Source organism: Myotis lucifugus, unplaced genomic scaffold (genome assembly GCF_000147115.1).
Source record: "Myotis lucifugus unplaced genomic scaffold, Myoluc2.0 scaffold_47, whole genome shotgun sequence".
NCBI lineage: Eukaryota > Metazoa > Chordata > Mammalia > Chiroptera > Vespertilionidae > Myotis > Myotis lucifugus.
In genome coordinates this window covers 7,298,038-7,310,548 of record NW_005871095.1, presented here as the reverse complement: position 1 = coordinate 7,310,548, position 12,511 = coordinate 7,298,038, and the positions used below count along the sequence as shown (strand labels likewise).

The 12,511-nt window shown below is 40.9% G+C and overlaps 1 protein-coding gene across 3 annotated transcripts in view; it reads left to right on the top strand.

Moving 5' to 3' along the window:
- The window catches only part of WDR37 (WD repeat domain 37), a 73,592-nt gene that overhangs the window by 25,793 nt on the left and 35,288 nt on the right, over nt 1-12,511 (top strand). For all 3 annotated transcript variants that reach the window (XM_006088436.3, XM_006088437.3, XM_023753590.1), the window contains 5 exons: nt 3,361-3,456; nt 3,767-3,831; nt 8,893-9,028; nt 10,330-10,401; nt 11,950-11,994. In XM_006088436.3, coding sequence (XP_006088498.1) covers nt 3,361-3,456; nt 3,767-3,831; nt 8,893-9,028; nt 10,330-10,401; nt 11,950-11,994 — 414 coding nt within the window. The remainder of the gene's footprint in view (nt 1-3,360; nt 3,457-3,766; nt 3,832-8,892; nt 9,029-10,329; nt 10,402-11,949; nt 11,995-12,511) is intronic.

Below are 12,511 nucleotides of genomic sequence, written 5' to 3'. Positions count from 1 at the left end.
AGCCAAACCGGTTTTGGCAAGGTGTTTTTTTAAAAAATCCTCACCCAAGGGCAGTCTTTGATTTTATTTATTTATTTATTTATTTTAGAGAGAGAGGAAGGGGAGGGAGGAAGCGGGGGAAGAAGAGGGGGGAGAAAGAGAGAAACATTGATGTGAGAGTGATACATTGATTGATTTGGTTGCTTCCTGCACATGCCCTGTCTGGGGTTGGGAACGAACCTGCAACCCAGGTATGTGCCTTTGACCAGAATCGAACCCAAGATCTCATGGTTAGAGCAGGCTGACGTTCTAACCACTGAATCAAGTCAGCCAGGGCTTGTCTTTAGTTTTTTCTTTTAAAACTCTTCCTTGTTGAAAGTTTTACGTGATTCTCTTTCCCCCCATTGATTTCTTCTCACCCACTCGCCCCCCCATCACAGACCCTCACCGCCCTACTGTCTGTGTCCATTGGTTATGCTTATATGCATGCATACAAGTCCTTTGGTTGATCTCTCCCCCTCCACCCCCATTCCCTGCCCTCCCTCTGAGGTTTGATGATCTGTTCGATGCTTCTGTGTCTCTGGATCTATTTTTGTTCATCAGTTTATTTATTATATTCCACAAATGAGTGAGATAATGTGATATTTAGCTTTCTTGGACTGGCTTATTTCACTTAGCATGATGCTCTCCAGGTCCATCCATGCTGTTGCAAATGGTAAGAGTTCTTTATTTTTTACAGCAGCGTAGTATTCCATTGTGTGTGTGTGTGTGTGTGTGTGTGTGTGTGTGTGTGTGTATGTACCACAGGTTTTTAATACACTCATCTGCTGATGGGCATTTAGGCTGTTTCCAAATCTTAGCTATTGTAAATTGTGCTGCTATGAACATAGGGATGCATATATTCTTTCTCTTGTCTTTAGTTTTTTTAAACAATTTTTATTTATCTGAAACTAATATAAAATATTGTATGTAAACTAATTGAAAAAAACACTAAAAAATTTTATTTTAGAAGCAATTTCTTTATTTCCTTAAAGTAGTGATTTTCAATCATTTTCATCTCATAGCACACATAAACTAATTACTAAATGCTGTGGCACACCCAAAAAATATATTTTTTGCCAATCTGATCAAATAAATAGGTACAATTTTGATTCATTCACACCAGATGGCTATTGTTGTGTTGGCTGTTATTTTTTTTATGTGACAATTTAAGGGAAAAGAGGTCAGTGCCCCTGACTAAATAGTCAGGTATTGCATATTTTAAAAATTCTTGTGGCACACCAGTGTGCCTGATGTGACATACCAGTTGAAAATTGCTGCCTTGAAGAATCAATTAGTGTAAAAAGGAAACATATCTGTAATTATTCCTCCTGTTGACCCATCCCACTGTGCAAAGGAAAACATTTGCTGCATTTTTCGCTTTTAGTTCTTCTAGTAATTATTTTATAAACTTTATCTGTTTTTGCTCTGTCAACTTTAGTTCACATGAAGTCATACTTTGTAAAATGTTAGGAAATGATTTGTCTTTTACCTCTCACTGCTCTATTACTTTCCAGTTTTGTTATTTTCCAGGGTTTGTGTTTATAAAATTTTTAACCATAATCAGGTCTTTCGTCCCTTATAAATTGATTCTAGAAATTTAATACTAATAAACAGCTTTTGTATTACTAGAGTATGTTTACTCTAGAACAGCCGTGGGCAAACTACGGGGCCACGATCTGGCCCGTTTGAAATGAATAAAACTAAAAAAAAAAAAAGACCGTACCCTTTTATGTAATGATGTTTACTTTGAATTTATATTAGTTCACACAAACACTCCATCCATGCTTTTGTTCCGGCCCTCCGGTCCAGTTTAAGAACCCATTGTGGCCCTCGAGTCAAAAAGTTTGCCCACCCCTGCTCTAGAACTAAGTGGTGTGGTTGGGCCAATAGTGAAGAGAGTATAATCCTATGTCATTTAAACTTTGCTATTAGAAAATTTAATGTTTTGATATGGATTTTCCTTGTAAGGCCATCTTGAAAATTTACAGAGGAAGAAATTATTCCAACATTTTATAAAATAAAATTAGGTACTGTGGACTGCATCTGATTTTAAGTATTTTTTTAAGTATCACAGTTGTATGGACCCAGGTATTGTTGAATTTCCATTGTGATTTAAGGCCTTGTGTGTTATGAATTTGTACAGTCTTTCAAGAAAAACTGTAGGATTTACAGATGACTAATTTTGGAGGGTTAGTGGCTTCCTCTTGCCTGTGAGATAGAGTTGAAATTGCTCAAACTGGATTTGTTCAGAGCCTTTTGCGCTTGGCCTTGTTTCTAGTTGATCTCATTTGCACTTTCACCCAGACACTTGGCCTCACGCTAGTCTGAACTGATCTTGTCCAGGCCTGGGAGGCAGCATGGCAGGCTCATAGCCTTAGTGCTGGGTGGATTTGTGGCCAGACAGGGACCAGCTGCAAGGCTATAGTAGGTTGTGTCCTTGGATAAGTCCCTTCTCCCACTGGTCTCTTTTCTCATCTGCATAGTGTGGAAACCGGGATAATAGCATCTGTCCATAGCACAGCCTGTCTGCTTCCTCCCTGCAGTGTCTCTGCTCATTCTCTTCTTCAGAGCTGATATCCTTCCTCTTTACTCTCCTCTTCTGTTCCCATACACCTCTACTTCTATTTATTTTTCATAACTTCAGTTTTTAATCTTCCTTATATATAATCCTCATTTGGTACTCTATAGTGCCATGCAACAATGATTATGTTTTTTTTTTTTTTTAATGTTTTTTCCCCTTGATTTCAGTGCTCAGCTAGACTGTAATATTACATTTAGTTTTGGACAATATCAGGATAATGTTTTTAAATATATAGCATAAAATACAAAGGAAAAGATTATATTGATATCCAAGAGCTCTGCTTGATGAGAACCCTGATAGCATCATGTCTTACCTGAGTAGGAAGAGCATAGGAGTTTCTATTTTTGGAATCATGTCTTAAATTTTTTAAGAACTCTATAAATTGTGATTTTGTTTACAGGATATTATTCTGGTCTTTGTTTAGACAATACCAATATATAACATTTTTATATGCTCAAGGTTTGGAAATAGTCAATATATTTCAACAAAAAGTACACATTTTTAACTTTTTTTAAACAACATTTTTAAAAAATTGATTTCAGAGAGGAAAGGAGAGAGAGAGAGTGAATCATTGATCATCAGCTGCCTCCTGCATGCCCCCCCCCCCCCCACTGAGGATAGATCCCACAACATGGGCATGTGCCCTTGGCCAGAATTGAACCCAGGACCCTTCAGTCTGCAGGCTGATGGCTCTATCCAGTGAACCAAACCAGCTAGGAACACATTTTAACTTCAAAAAAATTTTTTTTTATTTCCAGTGCGTAGAGAAATTGAGACTCTTAATGAGCGTTTAGCTGCTGAAGGACAAGTAATCGATGGGGCAGAACTGAGTAAGGGCCAACTGAAAACTAAAGGTAAGGGGAGTATTTGTGAATGGTGCCCTGCAGATTATATGGGGGGGAATTTGGAATTTAATGTAGACCTGATTCATTGATTTTTGTGATCAGCAGTACTTGAGTCTATAATACAGGTGTAGGCACAGAGTGAAGAAGGAATTGCCCGTTGCCCCCCATGTCCACATGGACAGACAAACCCTCCCAATTGCACTGTCTTCCCATGTGAAATGGACGATCCCATTAATGACTGCAGTAATATCCCGGCCCTGAAAGTTGGTGGCTCCTTAGTTGTATGGCTGTATTGATTGTCGATTCTCTGTCTCTGCAGCCAGTCACAGTACCAGCCAGCTTTCTCAGAAGCTGAAGACCACTTACAAGGCCTCCACCAGTAAGGTATGCAAGGCTCTGGCTCGTGGGCCAGCCATGTGGTACTTAAGGTGGGCATATGTATACTCTAAGTTGCATATTTTTAATTAGATATGTCTGATAGGAAAAGATAAACTTCTGGTGTTAAATCAGTTTTTAGAAGGATAGATTTGTTAAATGGCCACAGTGTATTGACACCTAGATACTAATACTTGTTGAGGTGAATATATTATGCATCAGTAAATTTGTGTTTTTTTTGAGGAAAAACATATTTTGTATTATTATTTGGCTTGATACAGAGACTTTGAATTTGGAGAAAACTAATATATGGGTATAAAGCAATGAAAATTACATTCTGAACTATAGTTAAGTTTTAGTTAAATTTCTCTAATTTTCCAAGTATGATCAGGAAGTGAAGGTCTGTCTCCAAGGCAATTTTTTTTTTTGGTGTGGTGTTTTGCTTTTTCTTAAATTATCTTGTTCTAATCTTCTTAAAGTGGCAGGATTTAATTGCTTGGAAATATCTATGAGGAATTACTATTATGAAGTAATATTTTGAGGTAATTTTGTATGCATCTCTACTTCGGAGTATTTTGAGTATACAAAATATAAAATAATTACCTAATCTTAACAAATGTACACTCCTTTTCTAAACCCGAGGGAAAATTTAAATTTGGGGTGAGTCTGCTATCCTGTATAATAAAAGAGAAATGTGTAAATTGACTGTCCTTCCGCTATGCTCACCAGCCAATCAGGAGTGAGTATGCAAATCAACCCGACAAAGATGGTGGGTTAATTTGCATACACAGGTGCCGGGCAGAGAGCAGAGTGGGAGACCTGGTAGCTTGGGGGGACGTGGCTCCCTCGGTCGCTCCCCCAAGCCACCGGGCGGAGAGCAGAGCAGGAGAGCCTGCAGAGAGTGGAGCAGCTTGGGGAACTTGGCTCCCCAAGCTGCCAGATGGAGAGCAGAGAGGGAGAGCTGGCGGCTTGGAGGACTTGGCAGAGTGGGAGGCCGTGGGACGGAGACAGAGCAGGAAGGGAAAACCAAGAGCACGGGGAGCACCAGGAATTCTGAGAATAGTAGTTCTGGTGGCAGCCCCAGGACCGGAAGTGGAAGCCCAGAGTGTGGGGAGCACCAGGAATGCTGGGAATCGTAGTTCTGGTGGCAGACGGATCTCCTAGACCAGGGGTGGGCAAACTTTTTGACTCGAGGGCCACAATGGGTTCTTAAACTGGACCGGAGGGCCGGAACAAAAGCATGGATGGAGTGTTTGTGTGAACTAATATAAATTCAAAGTAAACATCATTACATAAAAGGGTACGGTTTTTTTTTTTAGTTTTATTCATTTCAAATGGGCCGGATCCGGCCCGCGGGCCGTAGTTTGCCCACGGCTGTCCTAGACACTAGAGCAAAGTGAGCCTGGAGCAAGTTACTGTTGCGGTGGGGGATGGAGGGAAAGCAAAGGTGCGAGACATAAGTAAAATCAGAGTGTCTAGGAAAAATTAAAGGGAAGAGATCCTAAAACTTCCAAGAAATCTCCACCAATGAAGCAAAGAAAAAAAATGCCTCTATTATTCTGTGAGCAACAAACCAAACTGGGTTGGGGGGGGTCTCAGACAATTCACTCATATGATTGCAAAGACAGAAACTCCTAGATTGGAAAGGGCTCTCCTGAGGGCTCCCGGATTGGAGAGGGTACAGGTCGGGCTGAGGGACCCTCCCCCAGTGCATGAATCTTCGTCCACCGGGCCCCTAGTAAAGACATAAATAGTTATTGTTAGCTATTGTTTTTCCAGTTTGCTCCCTGAGCTTAAAGTTACTTCCCTTAACATCCAAAGTGAGATTAACTGCAATTAATGTTGCAGACTTGGTCTTTCTGCTCACTTGGAAGTCTTTGGAAATTCTTAGTTAAAAATCTGAGTATTGCTGACATTTTCGTGTGTGTGTGTGTGTGTTTTGTTGTTGTTGTTAATCCTCACTCAAGGATATTTTTCCATTGATTTCCAGGGAGAGTAGAAGAGAGAGGGAAAGACAGAGAGAAACATTGATGTGAGAGAAACACATTGATTGGTTGCCTCCTGCACAAGCCTTGACCAGGGCCCAGGCTGGGGAGGAGCCTGCAACCAAGTACATGCCCTTGACTAGAATTGAACCCGGGACCCTTTGGTTTGTAGACCTACACTCTGTCCACTGAGCCAAACTGGCTAGGGCTGTTTTTTTTTTTTTTAAAATAACTTTGGAATGTAAATGGTTAAATTTTTTTGATATATTTAGCTTAAACTTAACCAGACTTTAAATTTTTAATAAATCATTGTTAAACTTTTTTCAAATGCAGTGAGGTTATGTTCTTCCTCATTTAACTTCTTATTATAGTACTAGAGGCTCAGTGCACGAATTCATGCACAGGTGGGGTCCCTCAACTTGGCCAGTGATTGGGGCTGGCTGGCCAGGGGTGGGGCTGTGGGAGGTTGGCTGGCCGGCCCCGTCCTCGATTGGGGCTCATCGGCAGTGGGCCTGGGCCAGCAGGGGAGAGGGTGCGAGGGAGGGGGCCGTGGGAGGTTGATCGGCCGGCTGCAGGGAGGGACTGGGAGAGGTTGGCTGTGGGATCACACTGACCACCAGGGAACAGCTCCTGCATTGAGCATCTGCCTCCTGGTGGTCAGTGTGATCCCACACTGCATCATAGCGAATGGTCATTCTGGTCATTCAGTCTTAACCTTCGTTTAGGCTTTTATATATAGAGAGATTATATTGTTTATTTAGTGATTTTAGCTTATGTATATAATATAAGGTCTTAGAATGCCAAAACTTTCTGATAATTTTGTTTTTTGTTTTTTGTTGATTTCAGAGAGGAAGAGAGAGAGAGATAGAAACATCAGTGATGAGAAGGAATCATTGATTGGCTGCCTCCTGCATGTCCCCTACTGGGGATCAACCTGGGCATGTGCCCTTGACCGGAATCAAACCTAGGACCCTTCATCCTGCAGGCCGTCGTTCTATCCACTGAGCCAAATGGGCTAGGGCTCTGATAATTTTTGAAGTAGAGGAATAAAGGGTTATATAAAATTATTCCTTACTATGAGTAGTGAAAAATAAGATTGGGGCAAAGGTAAGGGTGTGTACAATAACAATTTGCTTTAAAAAATGTATTTAAAGCCCAATCATTTTGGATACTAGAAATTGATCTGAATTTATGAGAAGCATGTGGGTAATGATCTTTCTAGCATTGTGCACAGTGTGAGTGTACCCATCTTAAAGAATAACAGTAAACATATATGATATTATTTAAAAATGAGAGAAACGATCTGATATCAGAATGTATTCTGATTGGTGCCATGCATATTCTGGGTAGTAGAGCTTGTACATGCAGCAGGTAGGCACTGTGTTCTGGGTTTATTACTTTTCTCCTCCTGACTCAGCAGGTAGGTAGGTCACGTGGTTGGTGACAGTAGAAAACCAAAGTTCACTGAGCAAACTAGGAAGGAGGTAGGCAGGCACGACAGTTTAATCCGCAAACCACTTGAAAGAAACTTGCGAAAACATTCACACATCGGATTTTGTTAAAGTAGTATAGATTATATCTCAGTTAAAATGATAGTTAGGATGTGTGAGTGTCCATTTGTTGCTTCATCATGTTGCTTTTCTGTCATGAATGTTTTCTCTGAGTAGTTCAGTCTTTGGTGGGGCCTCCTTGCAATTGTGGCTAAGCAGTTAACACTTTTAAGAACAGAGCTAAGAGTTGGTCACCATGTAATGGCATTAGGAAGCAGCACATGGAGCGATGTGTTAATGTTCATGGACTGCCTATTACCTCTTCCAGAAATCCACCAGAAATGTTTTTGTGAGTCAGTGCCCTTAGGTCTTTACTGTTCCCGTGGGGCCGGTGATGGATGTGGCTTCAGTTGTTCATTTCTCATATTTATACAGTCTGTGTGAGAAATGGCACATTTGGAAAATTAAACTTGCTACCACTTATAGTGGGGGTAGGCTCTGCATGTTTTTCAACTCACCCCTTTCTAAATGTTACATTATTTAACACATGAATGGCACCTAGACAGCAGCATTTCCACGTGGAGGGACAATCTTACTAGGTTGAGTAGGATATGAGCTTTCAAAAAGAAGAAGGTTTGAGGTTGACCTGGTCCTTTTGTAATTCCATGTATATTTAAGTCAAGTCAGACAGAACCTGTTTATGGTGCTGGTGAGAATGGGTCTCCTAACACATTTGTTCTGTTACCCTCTGTGTTAGAAATAACTTGGTACTCACACCCGAGTTGATGCAACAGTGGGTTGTGTTTTCACTGAGAATGGACTGAGACATCTTTTTAGGGCTTTGCTAACTCAGAGTTTCAAGCAGCTGTATAATGCCACCAATTTTTCTTTTTCACTTGATTTTACAGTTTTACAAGTGAAATTCTGAAGAGTTCTTTGTGTTGAATTAGTGTCTTCCTCACATGCTTTCCACTTTTCCTAAAAGGAAAGGGAGAATTGTTTGTGTCATGTTAGATGATGCCGCACCATCTTGTGGCCTGTGTGGTGCTCGGGTCTGTCCCCATTAGACTGTGAGCTGCTTGCACCCTGGCTGCTATCACTGCCCTGTGCCTCCTCCTAGTGTGGTGTGGTCACCAAACAATGCTGGAAAAACGCTGTTTAGAAGGGCCATCTTTTGGTGTTTCCCAAAAATAACGTTTGTATCAGTCACCCAAAACAAAAAGAAACACAACGAAAGTCCCCAATAATAAAAGTAATTAGTGTTAAGGGTTTGGGGTATATCTTTCAGAATTTGGAAATTTTTTGATGATTTGGATTTTGGAAGAGTGACTTGCAACACATTAATAGGCTTTTCATAGTAGGACATGCTTATGGGAAATGGGGGACTTGGGGCTCTTTGGGGCCTTTGTAAGGACTTCATTCCTGCTTTGAGATATCCAGCTGGATGAGTTCCACTGCTTGCATTTATGTTGTGTTCCTTTAGTGTTTTTAATATTCTGTTCAGTGATTTATGCATTTTCAAAATATCCTTTTTTAACTTGAAAAACATTTGCTCAGTAAATCATCTACAATATTCTTTCCTGTCACAATTTTAGATTGTCTCCAGCTTCAAGGCCACCACATCAAGAGCTGTGTGCCAGCTTGTGAAGGAGTACATCGGCCACAGGGATGGCATCTGGGATGTCAGTGTGGCGAGAACACAGCCTGTGGTCCTGGGGACCGCATCTGCTGGTGAGTCCAGAGCTAGTCCCGCTGCTTGTCACGCATGATTGCACAACAGCTGGTGTGATTGAATGACCTTTGGGTGTTGGTAGCAGAGTGACCCTGGGAGCAGACATGTGGCCGAGCAGTCATTCATACAAAGCCTTGACTTAGTGCTTAGTTCTGATGCCCCTGTCGGGCCTGTCTTAGTCTGTGGGTATGATGCCATGTTTCTCCAGGGTATATAGCCAACTCTGTTAAGGAATCACTATTCGAGGCAGCAGAAGGTGGGATGTCTTTTAAACATATTAGGTATTTTTTTGATTAGCTTTCTTGTTATTTATGCTAACTGTATATCTGCTTTTGAAAGTACATTTCCCATTTTTCCCATTTGTAAGGTGTGGCTGAGGGAAGTGCTCTGTGGTCTCTGAAGGGGACTGCTGTCCCAGGATTTAGGGAAGTGGGGCTACCGCTGCCCTGAGTTTGCCTGTGGGAATCACAGGGTGAGCCTTATTGAGACTCCTATCTTTTCACCAAAGAAAAGGCATTTTTTGAAAGCTGTCTAATTAATGCTCCTTCAGTTAAAAATTGCTAAAATTAAAATGGTGCCCACTTGTTGGAAATGAATTTTCCAGCTGTGACAAGTTACTCACTAGAATCTGCCTTTTCAAGTGGAAATAGAAAATGTAAAACTAGTTAGAATGATGAAAAATTTTTTTTCTCTTGTTTAAAACTGCACACGAGCATCTCAGATTATTTATGGAATTTACAACTAATAAAGAAGAATAAAAAGGTCCTTTTCTGATGTCTCTGAAATCTCACTTGGGTAATTGGCATTTATTTTTCAGATTTTCCTATTAAGTCTACTTTTTATCTTTTTCTTATGCCCATAAATGGAAAGGTCTAAAGAAATATTTATTAAATATCAAATAATTTAGAACTGTATTTAGATGCTATTTACATTTGAATATCACATGGTGTTCTGAAAAGTTTTAATATTTCACTAAAAAAATGAACCTGAGATGTAAATGACCTCTGTATTTAAGTCTCCAGTGGGGTGCTGTCTGTAACAGTGAACCAGGTACTCAGGACCCTGGTTTTTCCCCTTGCCTGTAAATGACCCCAGACAAGTCACCAGCTTCTCCCATCTTTTTGGAAGTGTTTGTAAGTTTTACAGTTTTAAAACTGATCAGTTGAATTACAAACTAGTTATACTCAGAGTTGCAAGAGATAGTAGTGGTAATGTAACTTCTCATTTTTAGAATATTTGTCTTACTCTTTTATTAAAAAGACCATGTAGCTCAGTTCCTCTTATTTGTTTCAATTTGCAGATCACACAGCATTGCTGTGGAGCATCGAGACGGGGAGGTGCCTCATCAAGTACACTGGCCATGTGGGGTCAGGTGAGTGCTATTACATAAACAGGTCTCCAGATGGGAGGCTTGCTGAGTTGGTGTCGGGACAGTGGGGCCATTCTCATAGACAGACAGATGCCATTCCCCTAAGTGTGGGCTTCACAAAGGGAAAGCTCAGCTCCCTAAACAACGTCATATAGGAGTTGTCTGTGTTTTATTTAATGTTGCACAGACAGGCACAGGTAGATAGTTTTGAAACTGAAATATGTGTGTTATTTATCAAAAACTGCGTAGTCACTCTAGATTCACTTTCCCATAATCGGACCCAATGCAGGCTGCTGTCTGCCCCAGACCCTTGCCTGCCATTGATGCTGTAGTTAACACAGCAGCTCTTCCCTGCCCTTTCTGTGTATACCCTGTGTGTCCAAGTGTTCTGACCAAATTTCACCCACTCTTGTTCCACTTCCTTTGTGGGTCCTTCCATATGGAATGCATCATCTTCAATGTTCTGTCAGGTGGCCCCATGGCTCACTGCCCCTCACCAGCCACCACCACCCTCTGAACTCTTGTAGATAAATTTCTAGGTGGCATCTGCCTTTCGCTTGTAGAGTTAAAGGTGTTCCCACCTACCAACCCATCGAGAAGTGAGTCTGTCTGTCTTCTGCTGGAGTGAGGAGGTGAAGGTGAGAGCGGGAGGGGGCTGACATGCAATGAGCTCCTGTTCAATCCTGCCCAGGATGCTCGCATGTGTGGTCATTCTGTGTGGTGAGTGTCTCCAGGTGGGCCAGTTCGTGGTGGTCAGCATGAGCAGGTACTCCCAAACAGTCTCAGAGCGTGTGCTTCCACCCTTTGCTTCTGCTCCATCAGCAGTGCAGGCAAATTCCGGCTGCTCCTCCTCCTCTCTAGCAGTGAGTCTTACTGAAATTGGGAGTATTTATATTGTTCATCTGTTAGGAGTGTGGTGATGGCCTAAGCATCACAGTTCTTTGTTTGACCAGCTCCTCCTGCAGCTACCTGTTTGGTGTTAACAGTAGAACAGTATCTTCTGAATTTTTCAGTCCTTAGAAAAATATAAATTTAATGGTGTAGCTAACTGAATCTCACTGAAGGAGAGAATTTGTTGAAGGCTGGCAAAACTTCCTTATATTCCATATAGGGGACCCGCATCTCCTTTCAGGTGTGGGTGTGAAGGCTGGCTTCCGTGGGTGACCGGACTATCGGGTGCTGAGAGCTGGGAGGAGGGCATGGCCTAGGGCCAGCTGGGTGGGCAGTACAGTGTCCCCCACTGGACTCTGCAGATTATCTTTAACTCTAGATGCCTTTTCTATGGATAAAAATAAATGGATTATTAATATTTTTTTTTCTCTGTGTGTTGCACTTTGGCAGTTTGACAGCTGATATTGGGTATTTTTATTGTATCTCAGTTCTCTGTAACTTACACATTTAATCACAGGTTAACTGAATGGGAGGATCTAACTTTGAACTACCATAGTTCTTTTACTTTTTAAATTTAACTTTGTAATACATTCTGTAGCTGTAATAGATACTGATGATGTTTTATTTTAAACCTGTTTATGTAATATTTTTGTTTTGCAGTAAATTCTATAAAATTCCACCCATCAGAGCAGTTGGCTCTCACTGGTATGTTGATTTAATTTCTTTATTGAACAAAGTTGTTGATAATCTTAAAACAGCTATAATCATTCTCTTATCAGTAGCATCAGGATTATCCATGTCTTGTACAAAAGTTAGATGTGTGTTAGTAGACGTTTATGAATTATGTGAGAAATAAGAAAAATACATTAAGTAGTACTTTCTTTTAATCAGTAGTGGATTGCGAATTACATGAGCTTGACTTTATTGTGAGATTAACATGGATCCATGTTCTTGGTGTCTTTTTATGAAGGACATCATAGTTGCCCACTTTCCCTGCTTGTGCCATGATGATTCTCAGCAGACTGTAACTCAGTTCTCTAAGGCCCATTATTCCTGCCGAGTTCCTAATTCAGCACTTCAGATACAAAAATGAGAAAAATAGTAGTTCCAAGTCACAGCAATCTGCATTCTTATTCTTTTCTAGGTAGTTCTCCTAAGCTGTGGTAGCTTGGGTTTATCGTATTTTACATAGTGATTTTAAAAACGCCTTCATTATTATACT